The 24,326-nt window shown below is 46.8% G+C and overlaps 2 protein-coding genes across 21 annotated transcripts in view; one reads left to right on the top strand and one right to left on the bottom strand.

Moving 5' to 3' along the window:
- The first annotated feature begins 3,313 nt into the window (after positions 1-3,313).
- Positions 3,314-4,785, top strand: ND-SGDH (NADH dehydrogenase (ubiquinone) SGDH subunit). 2 transcript variants are annotated; one of them, XM_033480248.2, is made up of 3 exons: positions 3,314-3,476; positions 4,108-4,316; positions 4,396-4,785. In XM_033480248.2, the coding sequence occupies exons 1-3, from the start codon at positions 3,389-3,391 to the stop codon at positions 4,636-4,638; spliced, it is 540 nt and encodes a 179-aa protein (XP_033336139.2). In that variant the 5' UTR covers positions 3,314-3,388; the 3' UTR covers positions 4,639-4,785. The 2 variants fall into 2 exon arrangements, with proteins under 2 accessions (XP_033336139.2, XP_076381544.1); XM_076525429.1 differs by lacking the exon at positions 3,314-3,476 and adding an exon at positions 3,993-4,011.
- Positions 4,786-8,185: 3,400 nt separating this feature from the next.
- Eph (Eph receptor tyrosine kinase) overlaps positions 8,186-24,326 on the bottom strand; it is a 126,114-nt gene continuing 109,973 nt past the window's right edge. For 9 of the 19 annotated variants that reach the window (XM_033479733.2, XM_033479736.2, XM_033479735.2 and 6 more), the window contains 5 exons: positions 23,682-23,858; positions 22,734-23,203; positions 21,807-22,144; positions 15,541-15,615; positions 8,186-13,513 (listed from right to left, as the gene is read on the bottom strand). In XM_033479733.2, coding sequence (XP_033335624.1) covers positions 13,249-13,513; positions 15,541-15,615; positions 21,807-22,144; positions 22,734-23,203; positions 23,682-23,858 — 1,325 coding nt within the window. In that variant the 3' untranslated portion in view covers positions 8,186-13,248. Of the gene's footprint in view, positions 13,514-15,540; positions 15,616-16,123; positions 18,972-21,806; positions 22,145-22,733; positions 23,204-23,681; positions 23,859-24,326 lie in introns of those variants that run through there. The other 10 variants (XM_033479738.2, XM_033479748.2, XM_033479739.2 and 7 more) reach the window with 3 other exon arrangements.

The following is a 24,326-nucleotide window of genomic DNA, read 5'->3' as shown; positions in this document are numbered from 1 at the left end:
GCGGGGAATCGTGAAGTAATCATCGGCTCATCGAAGAGTCATTGACATAACTCACATCGATCTGTAGAAGTCTACTTCTTGAAATTGTTTTTAAAATAATTCTCATTTTGTGATATTTTTCAGAAAGGACACTTGGAAGAAACGTGCCAATGAATCCGGGAACATTTTATCAAAAAATGATGCTACCTCTGGAGAAACAGAACGAATAGACACGTCGAGCGCAGATATAGTTATTAAATAACTAGATTCTTTGTAGGTCCGCTTAGCTAAGTAATCTCGCTCGTTAAAATACAAGATTCATTAATGTATACAATTCACTTATCCGCGATAATATTTACCCTGTTTATTTTTCAGAAAGGATGAAAACATTTTACGAATGAATGGAGCCGCCTCAAGACACACGGAACGAATGGACATTTGAAACATAGGTGTACAGTAAATAAAAATGGACAATTTGGGAACAGGTGGTACGATCATTCCAGCCTTGTGGCTCGTTTTTATAGTTGTTAACAATTGGTAGGTATAAAAACGAGTCGCAAATCGGCACGAACCTCTTCCCAAATTGTCCGTTTTTGTTTCCAAGCCGAGCATCAATTTTAGAGGGAGTTTATTGTACTTTTTCAAACGAGGAGACTCTTTGCACACCTGCGAAATTGTCTAAACAAAAATACAAGATTCGTCGATCGTCAAGAATACTCCTCAAGAAGGACCAGAAAACGCCTACTGTCCAGGAACAAAACGAAAGACCGTCTCGAAAGAAACAGCGTATCGGAAGATAATACAGTCATGGGTGTAAACAGCAAGCATCAGCATTTAATCCGACGAGTACCAGACCGCCGCAAATAGATTCTATCCTAAGAAGCTTTAACTCGCTGCCCAGCTTTCGTTGAGCTAGCAGGCGACAAGACAGTACGATTTACAGATGTTGGACGTCAGAGCCACGTAGAGGTTCACGTGCACAACGGCCGGCGTTACGAAAACGACAACGGGGGCAAAATGAAACGGAGACGTGAGAATCACGTGGATACTCTCGGCTCCACCGATTCCACGGATCACCGTGTGTATGAATTCTGCATAGGAGGCTTGCTGAGCTGGCTGCAATTGCTGTCGCGATGCAACACGTGAGACGTGGACGATCCGCGACGAGACTCTCAGCGCCTGAGATCACTCGGAAAACGAACGGGGAAAGGCTGGCGGTCTTTAACCCATTTATTCAGGGTCGCCTTGTTGGCGGAATCGGTAGGTGTACTCTATAAAACTGACGCGACTACCGATAATACCATAAAACTGATGGGAACAGGAACTAAAGAGATCCGCGGTAGCGGATATCGACTAATGACTTTTATGCCGCGGAGTGACCTGGCCAGCGAAGAAGAGCATGCTTTTCAAAGGGAGATCGTAAGTCCCAAGAACATGGTAGTCGGAACGATCAGTTTTACAGAAAAGGAGCTAACAGCACCGTCTGCGTTCTAAAATATTTCATAAAATACATGTACATGAAATATTTTACTTGCGCGTCAAGTTTCATCGGGATTCACCTGAAGAAGACATCGCGATGACATTGAACTGTGCGAATGAAAAAATTACCGAGACGATTAAGAATGATCTATGGTAGCTTGACGGCATCAATTACGTTCCAGTTACGCCAATTGCACGATAACTTTCCATGATTTCAATGGCCGAGAAATATTGTAGTATCGATTTATTGCACGCGTATATCTGATAATGTAACACCTTAAGAGGATGATAATAGATTAGTGCAGGTAAAGTGGCGGATTTTTTAACGACGAATCCCTCGGAAAGACACTGCTATCGGACTCGACGTGCCAATATACCGAATGGAAAGTCATGTTCTAAAACTTTTGCATGGTCGTTCGTTTTAGAAAACATTTTTCTTTCGGTTCGTAGCGAACTCGATAATCTTTTTATCGCAATGATTCACAAAACTGCACACGCAAAAACGGTATCTTCTCTAATGAAACGATCTTGGTATTATGTAATAGATACGATGCAACTATCGAACACAATAAAACAAGGTGATAGCAACGCGTGTGTTAATAAAAAAATACTAAGAGCTATCATGTAAGGTTGATATAACACAAAAGTGAGAACAGAAACGAGACGGAAAATTATTAATTATTATTACATGATAATGGTAATAATGATTCGATGAAGAAGTAAATAAAGTACAACAAAATAAATTCAACATGCAAATGCTCTGAGCGTTATTCTGCTCAAGAATCGGCCCTCCTCGTCCTCCTCGTTAACCGGTTGAACCCAGATTCTCACTGTAGATTCAATCGATCGATCGCTGCCTACCATCAAAATATTCTTCGATCGCTTCTGCATAGCCGGTCGCGTTAAAGAGACCGCTGAAAATTGTAAGCCCCCATTAATCCGTTTCGCCTATATCGAAATCGTGCGATTCGTTAACAATTGGGAATGACCGATGAATGCTTTTGTTGTCAGAAGATGCGGACGTTTACGTCAGCAAAATAGAGCAAAATATTAGACTGCGAATTTTATACAACTATCATATCTTGATCCTTAATTGAAACATATCCTAAGAGTAATAGAAAAGTATAATATTTACATTTTTACCTGCGCACAATCTAGGAATGATAATATATGTAATTAATAGTCTGTCGGCCTTATAGTGCAAGGCAAAATTATTCTGCATTATTTGCAATAAAGTAGCTTGTTGTATTCTCATTTGCTTATTTTTGTTCGAACTGCGTAAAATCTGCAGTCTAACAATCGAGTGTTGTTTCATCAGTTTGTATTATTTCTCTCTTTCTTTTGAAGCACCGTAATCAAAAGGTTTCTAGAGTGTTCGTAATACAGAATCGTTTCCTGGGATCAATTACTCGTTTGACCCGACTTTGTTGACGCTAGTCTTCGTATATTAGATCTCGTCGCGAAAGCTGTGCGCGCGAATTTCTTCTTTTTATTTCGTATATGTATGTAAATGCGTGCGTAGATAATGGAACGATCGAGAAACGATTTTCATTTGCTGGAAATACTTTCTCAGCGATGGTATCTTAACATTTAATCAGAATGACTACTGTGTAATGCTGCTGTAAGAGACAGAAAGAAGTAATTGTATAGAAATCGCGGTGTTTGGAACTTCATTGTTTGAACGATTAATTATTAAATTCTGACGGTATTAAATTCAAATAGTAAAGAATTATATATCGCTCTCCTGTTCGTGATAGAGGAAGTCTGTGATTCAAATTTTCGCGCCTAGAACGAAAAGCTACTCAGTCGATAACTTTGCGTACGGTATTATCTACATTGTAGACAGCGCCGCTAACTCAGCGCTTTTACCTGTGCGCGTATAATGAAGTTGATGGCAAAGAGAAATACTCCTCTTCATTGAAGATTCAACATGACAACGTGGAGTAAGATTTTGTTTTCCACTGGACAAAAGTTCTTCAAGCCTTATGGATTATTGGTGAAAACAGTGCCAAAGAACAGTTAAGTTTGAATCGATAAAAACAAAATAGTTACGATATCGTTTGTCATTTCACGGATGAAACACTATCACCGAAAGCGTTACTGTTTTGTTATGTAACTATTGTAGGCACATTAATTGTCATAATTATTCGGTCTCCAATTTCGAGGACACTTATTTGATGTGTTCATAGTTCCTGATACTAGTATTGACAAAATATTAATATACCAGTATCATCGTAATAAACGTGCCGTTTATTGATCGGTAGAAACATATACAGTAGTTTCATAAAAATATACGATGACTTTTGTCACTTTGGTAGTTTATTTACCACCAAGGTTCATATTTCTGCATTTGAAATAATAGAATGACAGCGAAAGAATTACTATCTATAGAGAAAATATGATTATCACATAGATTTCCCATGTGCTATTTCTTTGCATCGATGTCAAAGAAAGTGGGACAATTATTTAATAAATGTTTACAGCACTTTCGAAGTCCAGTGAGTTTTCATTTCAGTGATCCTTATTAAGAGTGTAAATATGTACAATGAATGTGTAAATATCTACATAATTATAAAACTTTTTATGTGAAATATATGGCTAAGAATGATTTGTTGAAGATGATTCGTTACATTAATTTATTTTTTACAGATATTGCAAGATGTATGTCTCACAATTCTATGGTCGTAAGGGCCACAGATTGGCAATACCACAAATTTAAGGATTGGTTCCACTTTTACTTTTTTGTTGGATTAATACCAATTTTATGTGTTGTCACCTATGCTAATGTTTTTATTGGGCCAGCTACACTGACACCAATTCCAGAAGGCTATGTTCCAAAGGAATGGGAATATCACAGGGTGAGGAAGGAGAACATTTAAATAATGGTAAATAAATAAGAATTGAAATGATTTCTTCATATTCTGTTACTTTTTACAGTCGCCTATTACAAGATTCATTGCCAGATACTTGTATACAGGCAAACAAGAAAGTTACGAGAGACGTTTACACCATTGCGTTAAGATGACGGAACTAAGGGAATTGAAAAAAATGAACAAAATAATGCATGAGACTCTTGCTGAAGAGCAAGATTACAATGCTCTCTGTTTTAGAAGAGATATACGTGCATATGAAATTATGGGTTATAGAGCACATTTAGACGCAAGGGAAGCTAAACAGTAACCACGCACTGTTGGATTTTACGATGTCTTGTACAATACATAATACCTCTTGAATGAAAATTGGTACGTCGTGCAAACAATGCGATATATTGGTTGTAGCAGTGGAAACAATAAACTGTAGTTCAATTAAAAGGAGTATGATAACAAATTTTGTTTAATTCGGTCTTTAATTATTTTACCTCTGCAAGTAATAGATTTTTATGACCAAAGAAACTAAAAAGAAATTCTGGTTATATTTTTGTTTTAGTTTTATTCAACTTTGAAACCAAATTAAATGATTATTACTTATCGAAGAACACGAAATTCACGGTGACAGAAGTTCTTGCATTGTAGCAATAATTTCTTACAAAGATTTAAAAAATTATACATTCGATTCTTTAGAGATTTTTTTAAGTCTAATCATTTGTTTTCACCAAGAAAAATTTGGTATTAAATTATAGTTATCACTTATCAAGCACATCATGCGATCATCAAGTTTTAAATTGAGCCCACATAAGTGCCTCACTTTTTATTCCAAATTCTATAAAGTTTCTCACTTTTCGAAAATTTTACACGCATGTCTTACTCAATATTTCAAGTCCCCCGGTGTTTTCTATAAATTTGGAAACTGTAAATACTTACAATTTAAATTCTCTAATTACTCGAGAAATATGAACTATCAATTTTCGAAAGACCAGCGCTAGTTTTCTAATGCTTGCAATGCATAAGCAAGAAGCGAACGATTGTGCGATAAGAATAGAAAGCCATACCGGTGGCGCCATCTACGGTGGCGGGTTTGTGAACTAACTTTCCCTATCTCTCTGCCATGTGTAAGACAAGGACAGAGATAGTGTGCGACAAGGAGAATAGATGACCCGGTTCTGCCACCAACTTTTTCGACGGACTTCGAATTCCCTGGTAAGTGGTAGGAACACATGATATAGATGGAGGTATCCGACAAGGACAAACTTATGCGTTTTACGGAGCGAGAGAAGGACGCACAGTGAGACTCTCTCTCGACGTATCAATTCGAGGGAAGATTCGTTAATAACTCAATTACCAGGAATAATTTATAAACATTTGCGATTGTAGCATGTAGAATGGACCTCCAGCTACTTTCACATATAGTTTTTGATCAGATTTTATGCGTTATTAGAGAGTTATTAATTAATTTTGACAAGCAGTATCCCCGCGTAACCTCAAAAAATTAAACATCGTTCTACAAATAATTATTTTTCTGACTTTACAGACACCATTTGTGATTCTTTATAATCGAAGAATGTAGAATGGACTTCTAGCAACACACCAATCACAAATTCAATCACATTTGGTTCGTATTTAATAAGTTATTAAGAATTTTTGCGCGGGAGTATTCTGCAATCCTATCGCCGTAACGGTTCAGACAAGGACAGGTAGATGGCGCAACAAGGATGGCAATAGTCTGAACGTGCCAATAACTTTGTTTCCTACGGCTCCTGATACTATTCTATCAGAAGGTGTATAAAAGAGAGTTAGTGGCACGGAAAAGGTATTTCTGTCTTTGTCGCACATTCTACCTTTCTCTGTCTTACACACAGTAGGCACTATACCGATAAACATACCTTCCAAAAATTGTTAATAACCCATTTATTACGCATCAAATCTTTACAAAATCATAATAGGAATTTAGCTGAGACTTCACTCTAGATTCTTTGGATACAAAGATGCATGAATTGTGTTTGGAAAACGGCTAAATTAATTATTCTCGGAGGCAATGTCAAATTATTTGAAAATACATCGTAACGGTTATTTTGAAAAATGTTAATAAATACCTAACGACGAACAAATTGTGATCCAAAACGTATCGTGAAAGTCGCCAGAAGTCCACTCTAGAGTCTTCAATCACAAAAGTGTATAAATTGTCATGCTAAACAGAGTTATTAATAAATTTTGGATGCAATGTTCCGACATAACCTTAAAGAGTTAAATACGCTCTCTCAAAACCATTGTTTAATTGGTTTTGCAACCACAATTTATATATATATATATACGCACCTTGACGTTAAAAGAATGTAAAGTGAAGTCTTAGCTAACTTCTCATTACATTTTTGTTGAGATTTTATGCATAATTAATGAGTAATTAGTGATTTTTGGAAGGTATGTTTATCGGTATAGTGCCTACTGTGTGTAAGACAGAGAAAGGTAGAATGTGCGACAAAGACAGAAATACCTTTTCCGCGCCACTAACTCTCTTTTATACACCTTCTGATAGAATAGTATCAGGAGCCGTAGGAAACAAAGTTATTGGCACGTTCAGACTATTGCCATCCTTGTTGCGCCATCTACCTGTCCTTGTCTGAACCGTTACGGCGATAGGATTGGAGAATACTCCCGCGCAAAAATTGTTAATAACTTATTAATTACGAACCAAATGTGATTAAATTTGTGATTGGTGTGTTGCTAGGAGTCCATTCTACATTCTTCGATTTTAAAGAATCACAAATGGTGCCTGTAAAGTCAGAAAAATAATTATTTGTAGAACGATGTTTAATTTTTTGAGGTCACGCGGGGATACTGCTTGTCAAAATTAATTAATAACTCTCTAATAACGCATAAAATCTGATCAAAAACTATATGTGAAAGTAGCTGGAGGTCCATTCTACATGCTACAATCGCAAATGTTTATAAATTATTCCTGGTAATTGAGTTATTAACGAATCTTCCCTCGAATTGATACGTCGAGAGAGAGTCTCACTGTGCGTCCTTCTCTCGCTCCGTAAAACGCATAAGTTTGTCCTTGTCGGATACCTCCATCTATATCATGTGTTCCTACCACTTACCAGGGAATTCGAAGTCCGTCGAAAAAGTTGGTGGCAGAACCGGGTCATCTATTCTCCTTGTCGCACACTATCTCTGTCCTTGTCTTACACACGGTGGAGATAGGGAAAGTTAGTTCACAAACCCGCCACCGTAGATGGCGCCACCGGTATGGCTTTCTATTCTTATCGCACAATCGTTCGCTTCTTGTCTTACACATTACGGGCATTAGAGAAATAAACGGACTGTCCAAGAATCGTTAATAACTCATTAATTATGTAACAAATTCATAAAAAATTATAACGAGAAGATAGCCAGAACTTCGCGGTAAATTCTTTTGGTTCACTTAGGTGCATCAGTTAGATCCGTAATACTGTATAATTTATTATTCCGTGTGTATATTGCCACGGAATTTTGAATAATTCTTAATAGCTACTTGCTTACTAATTATGACTCAATATGTATTGTGAATGGCGCTGGTGGTCTACTTTGCATTCTTTAATCACAATTATGTAGTTAGTTTCACAGCGTGAATTTATACACATATGTATGTAAAGTATTCGTGTGGAAGAGCATGCCGATAAAAAATCGCTGGTAACCGATTAAGTCATGCTATATTGTAGTCGATATTATTAGCGGATCCCGCGGAATACTAGTTCGTCCGATTGCATAAATGCAATATTAATCTTTATAGTTGGGGAAATAATTAAATATTCGTGGTGTTATTAAATTTTCGTTCGCGGTGAATTCGGAGGTCTAAAAAATGAGAACAATTTTAATATTACATCGTATAAGGTATATTATTTATTATATCTTATTTACATTCAACATCGTCTTGACAACACCATAGGAAAAATGTTTTTAGACACATTCCAAAATTTGTCGACATTAACTCTCTTATTGCATCTGTTGCGCTTTGTTGTCGCATTGTCTTTTCTTTATATTTTTTTTTTTATTCGTTTTCGCACATACTTTTCTTACAATGAATCGAGGACACACGGTGGCGATTTCGCTGAACCAATCTGCTTGTGAAAACTCAGTTCGACGAGTATACATAAATTATGATGCGTGTACGTGTGATAGTTATGAATGCGAGCTATTTATAATATATACGGGACGGTACCTGTGTGCTTTGTCTTCTCGCGAATTCTCGATATAACAGTTCCATTTACTTTTACATTTTTCGTTTCTCTTGTTTTTACTCTTTTTTAAAAACTTCTTTCATATGCTTTTTCGTTTTTTTCGAAGCAGGTACATTGATAAAGTTCGCTGTAAAAAGACCGGTTGGTAGCAGTAGAAACGGAAACAAAAAGAAAAACAAAATCGGAGGGAGAATGAAACGATGCGCCACGTAGGTCGCTCACAGAGAAGAAAAAAGAAAAATGATAATCGCTTAACTAATCGATAAAGAACATAGAGCTGCTCGGAGACTCGACGATCGTATTTCTATGTTGCTGGGTGCTGCTCCGGAATCTGTTTCCAGGTTTCACGATTTTTCTTTTTTGTTCTTTACGACGGAACCGAGCTTCTCGAAAAACCTCCGCGGTAAGGAAATAACTGCATGTTCACTCTTTCTCTCTCTCTCTCTCTCTCTCTCTCTCACTTTATTTTCTTTCTTTCTTTCTTTCTTTCTCTCGTCCCCGTTCGCACGATTCTAGCAAAGGTAAATAGATAAACCTACGACAATTCGAACGTTCGCTTTAATTTAGTCAGATCTCTAAACAATAAATAAGGCTTTCTTTGCTTTTTAATAAATAGTAGTACAGAAAATGTGTTAATCGAGTAAAATGTTATTAAATAAAACAAAAAAAAAAGAGAGGGGCTGTGGGGTGGTCGGTGTGGTTTCTCAGGCTTCGTTTCAGTAATAGGAGGGATACTCCGTTGAATTTCTCCCTTTCGTTTCGCTGCGTTCCCTCGATGGAAAGAGCAACCGATTATTAGGCGAGAATACTGCAATTGACGGTAATAACGGCAAATGATGAAACAACAAGTAATGGGGGCGGGCAGATAAGCGAACCAATGGGACAGACAACGATGGCAGGGGTCAACGTTGGCGAGGGGGCCAACGAAAGATTCGTCCGCGCAACGGCCGAGAAGAATTTTGATTTACGTTAATGGATACATTTCTATTTTTCTATCGCTCTTCCATTTCTAATCTCGGATCCCCGTCTCCGGAATATTAAAAGTGGGCTCTCCTCGCGTCTCGTTGTCGGAAAGGGAGAAGGAGAGGCAGAGGAAGAGAGAAAGATACAACGTAAATACACCGACACGAAGTACTATCAAAAGCTTTGAAAGTGTAGGGCGAAGAAGAATAAAATAATGATGATGATGATGATGATGAAGAGGACGAGGAAGAAGAAGAAGAAGAAGAAGAAGAAGAAGAGGAGGAAAAAGAAGGAGGAGACGATGGGAAACAGAGGTGATTAGCATAGATCGGGACGGGAGAAGGAGGGCGGGGGTGGGTTCAGCCCGTTCTCGGGCCGACTCGAGACTCGAAAGACTTAAAAAGTGAAAATCGAAAAGGTCTCTCTCTCTCTCTCTCTCTAATAAGATATCCTTTACGCTCTAACTAATTATCATCTGCTCGTTTCGTGCCTACGATCGTGTGTAATATCGATAGAGATCTATGAAATCTAAATATTAAATCCGCTGAAACTATCGACATTCTCAAAACTTCAGGTCGCACTCGCAGGTTTCGTCGCTAGACACAAATAGTTACAGCTTGAAAGAGTTCTTTAAAACCTTTTCCGTTGAGTTTGGCGGCGTTTGCTGGCGGCGGGCTTCCCCCCGGCCGAGCGAAACGAAAGCTACACGCATGCACGCACACACACACACGCACGCACGCACGCACACTTTCCGTTTGCTTTTACTCGTTTTCGTTTGATTCGGCCGTCGACGGGTTCGTTTCGCTTTCGGACGCGGTTGGTTCTCTATACGTTCTCGGCTGGGACATACACCTGCCATAGTGTCGCGCGTCGCTCGTGGCGTCCACCCTCGCACGCTGTACACCTCGCCCTCTCGTTAACTTTTTCCCCATTTTCATTTGAATACGAACATTTAGGAAGATAGCGCTATCGATAATTAATATCTTTCTGAAATTTGTTAACATTCTCTATATAAAAATCTGCATTTGCGTGTATTCGCTTATTGCTTCTTAAATCGTCGCCGTCTCTTTTTCTTTCTCTCTTTCGTTTCTGATCCGGCAGCTCTGTCCGGGTTTCCTCGTTCCTCCTCCCTTTAAACCGAGAGGGCTCGCGGTCGCATCGAGGACCCGCGACCCTCCAGGACCTTCCATCGCATTATCCGAACGCGAACGGAACGACCTCGAGTACGAATCATTCTAATCTTCGAGAGATCTCGACGCGCCGATCCACCGATCCGAGGAAGACCGGCGGACCGCTCTCTCGCCCATTGATATCCGTCCCGTTCGACGCGCAGGCCGAAACACCGGGTTCCTCGGGTATCGATCGGCGCCTCGGATCCCGTCAACTATATTTCTATATCGTAATTCGTTAAATTAAGAATTAAAATTGCCCGTGGCCCTGCGGACTCGCTCGGAAGGGTCTTCGATCGCTCTACCGCTCGAGCTCCCGACAAAGCGTCGTTCGTCTTTCGACACGGGTGTCTCCGGAGGCCTAATTAGGACCGGGGGAGCGCAGTCTTTAAAATCAGCGAACGCGACTTCAACGAGCTGCAGACCATCCGCCGCGACGAAACGAGCCTCGAAACGAAAGAAAAATCTAGCAATCGCCGGAACCGGTCTCGTCGGTTCTCGTCGTCCCTCGGCTTCTCGTTGTCCGAGCCCTCGATTCGTTTCTTCTCTCTCTCTCTCTCTCTCTCTCTCTCTCTCTCTCTCTCTCTCTCTCTCTCTCCATACGCCTTGATATGTTCACGTTGCCGAGGGACACGTTCGACGACTGATTTCCTCGTACCATTGGTTTCTTCTCCGGACCCTAGCAATAATCGTTGCACACTTTCGAATATACTTTCTCTATACTTTCCCTCGGCTCGCTTCATTGGCACATGTGTTTCGTTACTCTCTCGCTCGCTTCCTCGAACAGGTACATACGCGCGACTCGCGTACAATAAAGTTAAGTGACGGCAACACGCCTCGTTTCGTCGATCGTCGCGCGACCGATCCGCCGCTATCGCTGTATAAAGGATGAAAGATTCGTTGTTGCACAGGACGTTGCCGAACGCCGCGTTAGGCTCGCTCCTGTCCTCCGATTCTCCGACGTTAGTGCCGTTTCTCGCGAGGCGGCTGCGGCAAGTTTCGGAACCGCGTTCCTCCTCTTTACAAGACTCATCTGTTCCTCGTAAATTGTCGTATAAATAAATAGTACGATCGGCAGCGGCGCGTGTTCACCGACGATCGCAAGCCGTTCGCCGTTCGCCGCGACGCGTCTCGGTCGAACAGCGTGCGCGCGTTGTTCGACGCGCTTCAACAAAACATACAAATCAACGATTTCAATCGAAAGCTGGACAGTTTCGAAACGGGGAATCGCGCTGGTTCGGCCAGGTTGCTGCAACGATTCGCGGTGTTCGGGCGAACCGGAGGATCCAGGATCGGCGCGTGGACAGAGTTTTGTTAGGCCGTCGGTTCGCGGGATGGTCTGCAAACGTTGGACGATCGTGTTTGTTCGTGGCTCGATTCGCCGTCCGACGCGAACGGGAACGCCGCGCGGAACGTGGATCGGTTTGCTTTTATCCCAGCGTTAGCAAGGTGGGCGAGCCGAAGACCCCGGTGTGATGTTCTGAATTGACTATAAATTTGAGAGAACGTATCGCGTGGCAGTGAGTCGTGCCGAAACGGAGGCAGTGGCGGGACTTAATTAAATGATACGCGATCTAACATCGATTGAAAATATATGGAGAGTTTTATGTAACGCGTTGCATCGTCGAAGCGGAGTCTGCTCTCGTGTCTCGTTTAGATTCAGCCACCTCGCCAGCGCCGGGTTTACGTGGCACGGAAACAGGGGGAAGTGGGGTTCGGTGAAGAACGTACAAAACAGAAAGGTCCGTCGTCGAGGAGAAAGATTAGCTCTTCGCGCGCTCGTCTCTGCCGCGTCGGCGCGACAGCAGAGGTTCGGTGAATTCGCGGCGTCGAAGCACGACTCGACGACGAACGTTATTTGTTCGTTAAGTTATTTGACGCGCTCTGTTCTCGGCGGGTAGCCTCCGGTCGCGTCGAGCGGAGCATCGCGAGTGCGTGTAAACGTTTTACGGCAGTGATCAGACGGCGGCAGTTCCGGTGTCCCTTCGCTGAAGGGGCCGGTTCTCCGGGACACCGTTGCTCTAGGAAGAGGAGGGAGAAAGTCGCCGCGGCCGACTCGAATTCGTTAGGCCTGCGCGCGTTACATACATTATCTACGGATTGATCCCGTCACGGGGCGCGTCGCGATTTCCGATCGAGATCGGCGATTCTGGAGCGTCAGGCTCCTCCTGGCTCCGTCTCGCGGACGAGTTCTCGTCGCGGGGGACCGACGACGGACAAAACGATTGCCCGCCTTCGGGGGGAGAGACTGGTCTCTCTCGCGGGCTCTCTCCGCGGTGGGCCGGTGGAATGTGCTTGTTCGGGGTTTCTTCGGGGTACTTCGGGGTTCTCCGGTTGCTCGTGGTACTCGCGGCGCTGGAACGCCTGTCGTCCTGACTAGGATGGTGTCGCCGCTCGGACCGTCGTCCCTCGATGGAACCTCGAGAAGGATCGCGCCGACGGGACGCCGACGTCGAAGCCGACGACGCCCGGCTCCGTCGATCCTCGAGGACCGACGCGACGAGCGCGGCTGCCGACAAGTGCGGTTCGTTTTCGAGCGTTGTCGAGCGCGCGCGCGCGCGGTTACACGAGAAAGCCCTGCGAGGTGGCAGACATCTGCGCCCGCAGCGCGGTCACGCTGTTCATGATCTTCTTCTGGTGTCCCACCAGCGTCACGCCGAGCGCCGTCAGCTCCTGCACGGTCACGCGGGCCGCCGCTTCCAAGGTCGTCACGCCGGACCTCTCGAAACTGTCCGCGTACCGGGACATCTTGATCGAGGCCAGCCACTCGCCGACCGAGGTCAGCTGCGTCAAATCCACCGCGTCCGGCGCCAGTGGATTGGTGCTCCTGTCGAGAATTCAGCGTTAGATTTCACGGCTACTTCGAAACGGCAAACAGATTCTCGGGGTTGGGGGGGCGGTTGGGGTGGGGTGGTTGGGAGGGCACTGTGGAGGACGCTACGCGAATCAAAGACCTGGAAACTCGTACCGGGGGGTCTACAGTCCTGTGGTCGGGTATCTAAGGACAGGTGGCGAAAGAACGCAGGCCGAGCTCCTCTCGAATCAATTTTTCGAGGCTCGAGAAACGCGTCCCGTCTCTGCTTACTCGCGGAACTATTAGTTCGCGTCGTAAACAACTTCCGCTTTTCTAACGGACGTTCATTTTCTTTTCATTCTGTTTCATACTGTTCCGTTCGTTTCGAATCTCTCGGCCGTTCAGCGAAAGCAGAGACTCCGTTCGTCCCGGTGACTCGCGAGGCGGCTAGACACGGACAATAGATTCTACCTAGCCGCATCGGAAGTTATTTATGACTCGACCGAACCTCCCCCCCCCCCCCCCGACTACTCGGTCAGAGAGGACCGGAGAGGAGCCTTCGTTCTTTCGCGCTTCATCGCCCAAGTAAAGTAGACAAGTTGGCTGCTCTCGGAGGACCCAACTCGAGCATTCCCTCTCTGGCCTGGGTCGGTGTGTAGCACGGGGCTGAATACAGAGCTGGATACCGAGATAATATGTACAAAGGGTTACCCATTAGTCGGCGGAACACACAAGTGTCGATTGATCTGTTCGTGGAAAGGCGGACGACGACCCCTTCGAGGAGACACGACGATATCTCGTCCTTCTCGCGGATCGCCTGGCCGTTCCCCGAGCAGAAATCGAGTTCTCTGGACAAACTAGGTTACTGGTTAGGGGACGAAGAAGCGTGAGTCGAGTTTCGAGAGTCTGCTACTGACTTCTAGGAGTTTTTTACTCGCCGTTAACGGCTGTTGTCGTTCGCTCGATCGGCTATTTTACGGGTACACGGTAATGTCTCTCTGATCGACGCGCAGATTGCGAACAAAAATGGACAATCTGGAGAAGAGGAGACGCGATTGTTCGAGCCTCGCGGTTTATTTTTATAGTTATATAAATCGTCCACAATTATAAAAACGAGCCGCGAGGCTCGCGAACAATCGTATCTCCTCTTCCCCAAATTGTCCATTTTAGTGGACAATCCGAGCGTCGGTAAGGGAGACATTACTGTATACGGTATATAAGAAAAGATGGATCTTTTAGTCTAAGAGAGAGTGGGGTGGGGGTTGAGGGGTCGGGGTTCGGGGTTCTGGGGGAGCTCGTTAATGTCTTTATGTACACTTGGATCGTGACTCGGCAAGTTTCAGCGACCGCGCCCGGATTCTCTCGGGCCGATCGCCGGCTCGTGCGTCGGCCGACGAAACCTTCGAGGACTCTGGAAAACTCGACGAGCCTCGGCCGACGATCGGTGCCAAGAAGGCCGCCCCGGGCTAGGTCGCGGAAACCCGAGCCCCGAGTTTCTCCTGGATCGTTGCACCCGGCACCCGGCAACCCCCGGCGATGGCTGCTGGTTATACGAGAGATCGATGCCGATGAGAGTGAGAGACCTCGCTTGATGGCGGCAACGAGAGATTACCAAAAAATGACGGTGTGACGTATATCACGGTCTCATCACGGTTACACAAGAGAGTACTCGGATAATACTTTGTTAGCTGGGCGTACGGTAACGTATAGATACGTGAATATGGATATAATGGTGCGTACGAAGCAAGCAGTGCGATACGAACTAAGAGGGTACAAGCAGAGCAAATGCTGTCTACGTGGCAGCAATACTCGTGGGTGAATCCAGCGCTGCACGGGGACCGACCAGCCAGCCAGCCAGCCAGAGTCCGCGGATCGGACAACTTTTCGCTTCGCCATCCGTCTTATCTGGTCGCGCAGAAATCCGCGGGGTTCGAGCGGATCGGAACAATGGACGATGGGTTGTTTGGTCGTTGATCGAACGGCTGGCTGGTCGGACCCCGTCCGCGCGTCGTACTTTGTTTACTTGTTTGGTCGACTGAAAGCTGTTCTTGATTTTTTACCTTTTCCTCAAATGCACGTTGGAGGATGTCGACGAGGCGGGTGGGGGTGGGGGTGGAGCACCCCTTTCCCTGATTCTGACAATTGTTAGCATTTGTTAGTGCGATGGAGGTCACACACTGAGGTGTGTGTGCTTGCGTGTGTCTGTCTCTATGTGTGTCGTGTGAACCGCGCGCGCGCTCCTGTCGCCGTGTTTGCTTTTTCTATCTGTTTGCGGCTGTGTGTGTTTGTGTGTTTGCGTGTGTCTCTATCTTTCTCTCTCTTTCCGTGTGTGTGTAAAATGCTAGAGGATCGCGTGTCCTTCGGCTCGCGCGTTTGATTCTCGCGCGTTCCCTCCGCGGATTTCTCTCGAGCGCGTGCTTGTGCGAAGCTCCTTCGTCGTCGCGATTGTCCACGTCTATTATCTGAGGTAATTAACGCGCGTCTAAAAGTTGATTCGTCTCGATACGATACGATACGATACGATACGATACGATACGATACGATACGATACGATGCGATGCGATACGATTCGGTTCGATTCCGGCGACCGAACGCGCCATCTAAGCTGATTGTCCGTTTCGATTTAACTCATCGTTCTCTTTGCTTTCTCTCTCTCTCTCTCTCTCTCTCTCTCTCTCTCTCTCTCTCTCTGTTTCGTCGCTCGGTTTCCCTATATCGGTTTGCCCCGAGTGTCGCGTGGGATCGGAACAGAAAATCGTCGGTGAACCTCATTGTCTCGAATGAGCGCCGCAATAACTAGGCCCTCTCTCCTCTTCTCTCCCCTCGTGCAAACCTCTTCGATCGATCATTTTTCCTGCAATGGTGTTGCGCAACGTATACGTGTACCACTACTTTTTACGATCGACTTTCCGAAGTTTTCTTCCTAAAAGGTAAGTGTACGCGACGCGCGCTGTGCTGGCCGCGTCGCGGTGTATCATCGATTAGCTCGGCTCGTGGAAACACGGCCTGGGCTCGTCTCTCTTCTCTTGTGTCGACGGTGTGTGCCTCTGCACGACTTCCCGACGTTTCGTTTGGTTCAAGTAAAAAAATACTATTCTAAGCTAGTCTCGAACGGTCGCTCGCACGATTAAATGCTAATAAGTCTTTGCAGTTTTGTTTGTTTGTTTGCTTGCTTGCTTGCTTTCTTCCATCTTTTTTGCCGTAAAGTCGATGACGTCAATAAATACTATATGTATACATATTTATGTGTGTACGTATGTCTGCTTGTGTGTGTGTGTGTAGGGTCGCGTGTGTGTGTACGTGTGTATATATAGTTTTTTAGTGAGCGTGTACGTGTGTACGTGTCCGCGTGTGTACATACATATATAGCCTTTCTTCTCTCTTTATTTCTCTTCATATATATATATAGATTTATGTTTTTACGTATACGCGTGCGAGATGTATACTTACATCTATATATATATATATATTTTTTTTTAAATTACGTATATTATCAAGAATTAGAAAAACATCTGAAAGACTATGACTGCATTCTCGCGTACAACACGTTCCGCGGATAAAATCCTCTCTCTCGCCCCTAAAGCTCCGAGGCTTACGTCCTCGCTCCTCCACATCCCTATATTGCTATTCGTTGGTTCGATTCGTCCTCTATAAATTCTCGTTAACACTACGAAAAACCAAAAAGAAACCGGCGAGGGTACATATACATATATATATACGCGTGACGCGTCTATATATATACTCTCTGAAAATTTTCCATATAAATCCCTCTAACTAGAACCATAAATACTCTCTACACGACGTCCACACGTGGCAGCTAGAAACCGATAAAATCTACCCGCGCGCCTCTCGGCGCTCGCCCCGAACATCGCGATAAAAAGCTCTGTCTCGCTGAGATCCGACGAGTTCGTTACAATAGAGGCCTCCCCCGTGTCTCGTCGCGAGTCTAATTAATCGAATCGATACAATATGACCGGCTGGATCGGGAACAAACGTTAAATCCCACCTACGACGGCTAATCCGCTACCATTGTTAACGCGTTCGCGCGCACGCGCGCGCGCGTTTGTCTAAACACATCGAAACGGAATCGTCGAGCGTCCTAAAAGAACGTTTTACCCCTAAATGCGCGCGGAACCCGCTAAACGCTCGCGAAACGCGTCCTACTTGCTGTCGTCTCCGCGACGGTTCCGCTTTGTCCCGGGACAAAGCTGTAGCTCGCGAACATCTTCTTCCGTCGCGGCTCGCCGGGACGGACGAGAGCCGCGCGCGCGACGGGAAAAAAGAGCGGATCCGAGACCTGTTGATCCGACTCGACGCGGAGAGAAGTTCGATCTCGGCTCGTGGGAAAACCGACGTTCGCGTTTTCACCCCCGAAGCTCCTCGTTACCGCTACCGGGAACGAGAACTTTCCTAGCTCCGGCTCGGCTCCCTTAGGTCGCGTTCCCCGGGTCTCCTACGTCGACGTCGTCGCGCGGCTTTCGTCCTGGAATAAGAAGACCGGCGCGAGGAAAGTCGAGCGACGAAGACACTTTGTACTCCTGGCTGCTGGCTCGAGGGGCCGCTTCGAGACACTTTCCCGACGCGAGTCGCGCGTTTTCACTTCGACGCCGCCACTTTCGCATTCGAGGAGCGTCGCGTGATCGCGGCGTTCCTCCTCTCTTTCGCGACGGTTCGCAAACTTCGATCGTTCCGCGTCTTTTCTCCGGCTCGATCTTCCGTGTCCCGAAGCGTGTCGTGCTCGTCGGTCGCGATTGAAAACCGTTTCACTGCACGTACTCGAGCTCGAGTCGAAGCGCATTTCGATTAGAAATCTTAGCGAGAGTGGTAGATTCGACGACGCGTTATCGTCGATGCAACGTGTCCAATCTTTAGCGCGCGTCGCGGTTTCAACGACGCTGCGCTGCACGCGCGTCGGAGCAGCTTCGGGACACACAGAGTTCGTTGTCGCAGGCTCCTCGAGAACTCGAGGTCGCGTAAAGTATCGAATTGCCGGCTCGAGGAGCGTACGACCGGCGAAAAAACAGCGGCGTCGAGACGGAGGCGCGCGACACGTTTCGTGAAAAACCGCGTCGAGAGTGATCGCGACACGGTTTCGAGAAGATCGCTCGGTCGTTCGACTGTTCCAGGCGCGCAGCTACATATCGGGTGTGTCTAGATTCGCGACAGACGGTCGACGACGGAAGTTGAGAGCGACTGCGTGTTGTCCCCTGGCTAACCGAAATGCGTGAACGGGACCCAATTGGGGTAGGTAAGCGGTGGCTGCTGTGGCAATGCGTGTGTCGTTGCGTGTGTGTGATAGTGTAAGCTACGGCCGGCTCCTGGTGGCATTACTGGAACGGCAATCGTCGACTGGGCTTGATGGGCCTGATGGCCGACTACGTCTACGAACTGGCCGGTGGCCGCGGCTGGCATCACAGCGGCCGCTGCCGCGACCTGTGCGGCAGCCGCGTGGCTTGTGACATAGTATGGATTGTGTGCAGGTGGCCTCACGCTGTTGTTGTTGTAGTAGGTTGTTGTTGGAGAGTTGTAGATTGGTGGTAGATGGTAGTTGTCGCAGTTGCGTTCGGTTGCAGTTCGTAGTCGGGTACCAAAGACACCACAAAACCAAAACCACAAAGAATTAGCCCAGAAAAAAAGGGACGTCGTCGTGGTGGGAGAAACTGAAATATCGTTCATGGAGAGAGATTTTTTTGTTCTGTTGGGACAAAGAACGGGACAGGTTGTGCACAGCGACGGGAGAGAGAAAGAACGGGGACTGCTGTTGCTGCTGCTGTTGCTGCTGCCGATGCTGGCGTGTTGCCGGTGTTCTCGGCGGACCGATTCGCGTCGGGTCGAACGATTTCGACGAAAGAGCCGTGGAATCGATCCCCGAGAACCGGACGACCGGAGGAGAGGAACGCGAACGTGGCCCGTTCCGTTCGACCGAAAACGCTTTCACCGTTCACCGTGCTCGGTTCGGCTTTCGGCGACGATACAGTCCACGGGGCTACGTGTGAAATCCAAACGATAATCGATTGGTCTCGGCCGATCGGTTCGTCCCGAGTCGAAACGGTCCCGTTACGAGATCGTTTTTCTCGGGTCCGAGAGGAAACGTCCGCCGCCTCTTTTCTCTTCTCTTCTCTTCTCTTCTCTACCCTCCCCATCTCGTCTGTTCTCGCGTCTCGTCTCGTCTCTTCTTTGCTCTTCTTTTCTGTTCTCGTCTCGTCTCTTTTTCGAGCGGCCTCGGAACGGTGGCTACCGCGCGACACAGACGTCTCTCTCGTATTCCTTATTAACGATCGGTCGACGATAAAGCGGAGCAAGACGTCCGACTCTCTCTCGAGTATCGTTTGATCTCGCCTTTGTTCGCCCTTTTTTCGCGTGGTTCGCGGTGGAAATAAGTGGCGGCGCGGATGGGCCGAGTTGGAAAGGGATGGGGGTACGGTTCGGGGGTGGGGAGGGGGGAGGGGGATTGGGGGCAAGTTGGAAAAGGACGAGATGGAAAAGGACGCGCGACGCGACGGAGGGCGTCGGAAGGGTAAAGGGGATCGAGGATTACAGAAACGATAAGCGCTAAAGCGATAAAAGCTCTCTGAAAGCCACCGCAGTGCGATGCGCACTTTTTCGTCGTTCTCTTGAAACGCGAACGGCAAAATTATCCCGCGAGAATGATTCGCGCCAGAGACTTTCGTCCATAAATTAATTTTCCTCCCAGCAAAAGTAGCACGGACAACGGAGACGGAAGTGGTCGTTGGCACCAGCGGATCGTTTACTCTTTTTTTTCGATTTGTCTTTTCTTTTTCTTTTCATCCCTTTTTGCTTCATTTCTTTTCTTTCATTCGCATCGAGCAGCGCGCGCGTTCCAAAGGAAGTTAGAAGCCGTTCCCGAAAAAGCGCAGAAACGTGCGCGCACGCAAGAAAAGCCACTTTTTTGTTAGCGCCGCAGGAAGACATTGCTCGCGAGTGAGTTTTCCGGGGGCTCGCGCGCGTCCGCCGAGAAAGAGATCCGTCGGAAAGAATAATATGTGCTGCAAACAAGAATAATCCAACAGAAACACACACGACCGCCGCGCGTTCTCGTCCGGGAACGCGCGGCGCGAGTTGTTCTCCGGGGTCGGATTCGAATTTCGATGCGAAGAGAACGGGAAGCGGAGGAAGCGGAGGCGCTCTGCCAAAATCAATTTTGACGACTTTACTCGTGCTACGGGAAAACCGTACCAACTTGAGAGAACCGAAGTTCGAAAAGAAAGCGGAAGATTGAGACGAAATTAAATTAAATTGAGTTAAGTTAAATTAAATTAAAAAAAAAAAATAGAGAAAAAGTACACAGCAGCGTGAACCAATCGAAAGTAAACGGCAACTTGTTTACGAAAAAAAAAAGAGAAACAGATGAAAAATGGTGCGTACGAAAAGAATCACAGTCCAGTATTTCGATTCACAGATTATATGCCCGCTTCCAGTAATGCCAATCAGGTCGAGGGTGCGTTTCACGACGCCTCGAGCGCGTCGCGTGCAGACGAAAAATCTGTCTCTGTCGGGTTGGTGGGCGCGCGCACACACACAGATTAATCGTAAAATGACATTATCCTGGACGGTCATTAACAGGCGTACATACACGTCGCTTAATGGCGTGACATCCTATTATACGAATGAGCAACAACATATCAAAGCCCAGGTCTAAACAGCGTACGTGGAGAGCGCAGAGAGCGGTGTGAGCTTCGCAAGTATTCAGCGAGAGAAACGGAAAAAACCTTTGGCTGTCGAGAGAAATTAATTTATGGACACGAAGTGTGAATACGCGTGGCATGCGGCATGATATCGTGTTAAGAGAGATGATGGACGAACGATTCGATGGGGGCGGCAGAGGAGAGATGCGCTCTCTGCCGATATTCGAGCCGCGATAATTTCGTTGCTCGCTCTTCCGCTCCGCTCCGCTCTGCTCCGCGCTCCGCGCTCCGCTCCGAGGCGAGGGCAAAACAAAACAAACACACGCGCGCCGCGGAATCGATCCGTGTTGCTCGCGGCCTCGAAGCGGAGCAGAGCGGAGAACGGAGAGCGGAGCGGAAAGCGGAGCAGAGCGAAGCGGAACGGTGCTCTGGGCTCATCGAATCGTTCGCGCGATGAACACAGGCAAAACGACTTATTCTTCTCGATTACGTTAGTCCGCGCGCAACAAAAAACGATTCCTACGAACAATGAGACTTCGCACGCGAGTTAGTATACGTGGCCGCGATTGCAATACGAGCAACGCGCGCGATAGCTTGTCAGCGGCGCGAGAAAAAGAGGACGCGACACGCGTGCCCGCGGACAAGTTCTCACAGCGATCGAAAGGACAGAGAACGTTTACCTGTTCTGGGCGATTTTCCTGAGCGTCTCCGGGCTCCGGATCAGCTTGTCCAAGGTCTGGGTAAGGTTGGCGAAGGTCGGGCGATGAGTCCGTTCCTTCTGCCAGCAGTCGAGCATCAGCTGGTAGATCGCCTCCGGACAGTCCATCGGCGCTGGAAGCCTGTAGCCTTTCTCGATCGACTTGATCACGTCCTGGTTCGACCAATTCCAATACGGCCTCTCGCCGTACGACATCACCTCCCAACACACGATCCCCATGCTCCACACGTCCGACGCGCTCGTGAACTTCCGGAACGCTATCGCCTCAGGAGCTGTCCATCGCACCGGAATCTTTCCTCCCTTTTCAGTCGAACACACGGGCTTTCATGATCATTTAATTTCAAGGTTAAAGAGGCCGTAGCCTCTACGTATCAGAGCTATCGCGGACAAGAGTCGAGTCTCGGACGCCCGTGGCGGTCTAAACGATAACCGGATTTTTATGCAGCCGTTGTCTGCACGAATTGCGAGAAACAGAGATTGAATAGCAAGTTCGTTCTTTCATAGATCCCTTTAACACGTTAAGCGCGGCGTCGACCCTCTGACTGTGGACATTTCTTTTGGATGCCGTTAGTTCTCAGGGATCGACGGCGCATGATAATCTTGACACAATCTATCGTTTGGACGGCATCGGTTCACGAGACCGGCAGGCTCAAGGTTAAAAAATAACGTCGGCCTTCCTCGCTAATGGAAAGCCCGACAGTGTCGTCTCCGCGCTTAACGTGTTAATAGATTGAAGACAGTAGATTGACATTGTTAAATTCCTTCGATCTTTACAATACTTTACATTAGAACTACCCGATTTTGCTATAAATGTATAAAACGATGACTCTGTAATAGGCAGCAACTGTCACGGAAGCTAGACTAAGGCGCAACGAGCTGTTCGGCTCACCCTGGTCGTGTATGCTCCCTCCGTGGCGCTCTCGATTTCCCTGCTCAGTCCAAAGTCCGCGATCTTGCACACGAGGGCGGCGTTCACGAGGACGTTCCTCGCCGCGAGGTCCCGGTGCACGTAGTTCATCTCCGCGAGGTACTGCATGCCGCTGGCGATGCCGCGCAGCATGCCGACCAGCTGGAGCACCTGGAACTTGCCGTCGTTCGCGCGCAGGAAGGTGTCCAGGCTGCCGTTCTCCATGAACTCGGTGATGATCATCACCGGGTTGCTCTTGGTCACGACCCCTTGGAGGAATATCACGTTCGGGTGCTCGAACTGGCCCATGATCGAGGCCTCGGTGAGGAAGTCGTTGCGAGCCTTGTCCGCGGAGCCCGGCTTCAGGGTCTTGATGGCAACGTCGATCTCCGTCCGACCGTCCGGCGGCAGCTTCAGCTTTCCTCGACAAACGTCGCCGAATTCGCCGCCACCTGTCGATGATCCAGAGAACGGTAGAAACAGGCGGAGAACGCGGGGATCGGTCGAAAGAGAATACGCGGGAGGACGACGCGCGGCGTGGCCACGCGGGATAAAAATATAAAATCCAGGTACAGTAACTTCTCCCGGAAATGCCGAATTTTGGGTTGCTGAGAATTTCCCTGTGCTCGTCATATGGACTATGTAATTTATTGCAACGTCGACGTTAAGGGTTGTTCGGAGCTACAAGGTTCATCCATGACCGTCGAATCGTGGCATGTGGCCTCCGAATTGCCTTCGAATCGTGGCAAAAGATTAGAAATAATAAGGTTAAGTCATCGTTTTTATTCTGGCATTACTATATATTTATATTGCTGACCGCTGCCTTAGAATCGCGACGTTTCTGGGAGAAGTTACTGTGTTCTCGTGTAACGTATACGCATTGTGCGGGGGGTTGTAGGCGCGGGAACAGTAAATAGAGGATTCGAGTACCTATGATGGCTTCTATCGTGATGTATCCAGCGTCGATCTCACGGGCGAACTCCCTTACGGCCTGGTTCGGGTCCTCGTAGGTGTGAGGATCGACGTAACTCCTCGCGCTCGCACCACCGGCGCCTCCAGCACCTGCGGCAGCGACCCCCACTGCAGGTGTGAACAGCGGCGTGGTCACTGCAACGTCACCAAAACAGAGTTCATTATATTAACACGAGGGCCGGTGTGTTAAATTTTGACGGAATCTCGGAGCGTTACAGGGCAACACTCGCTCCGTGCCTGACAAAGAACCGTATCATCCCGTGAAAACACTCACACACCCTTCCTCTTTCAACAAAAAAAAAAAAGGTAAAGAGAACAAATGAACGAGACTCGTTACGCTCCAGAGTGTGAACTAAAAAAAATTTCATCAACAGATCAAATTGCGAACAGGGAACGCTGGAGCGCAAGATCGACGATCTATGTCTATCTAGAGCCGTTCGAAGTCTCGTCGTTGATTCCCGAGATCATTTATTTCTAAAAAAAATTAAAACAAAAAATAAAAGAAACAAAAAGACCCCGTCGACGGGCACCATCGATCGTGTTTCCGTCGTCGAGTAAGTAGAACAGTGTTTCGAAACGAACAAACGAACATAACGCAAAACG

Source organism: Megalopta genalis, chromosome 11 (assembly GCF_051020955.1).
Source record: "Megalopta genalis isolate 19385.01 chromosome 11, iyMegGena1_principal, whole genome shotgun sequence".
NCBI classification, from domain to species: domain Eukaryota; kingdom Metazoa; phylum Arthropoda; class Insecta; order Hymenoptera; family Halictidae; genus Megalopta; species Megalopta genalis.
This window is presented reverse-complemented; position numbering and strand designations above follow the sequence as displayed.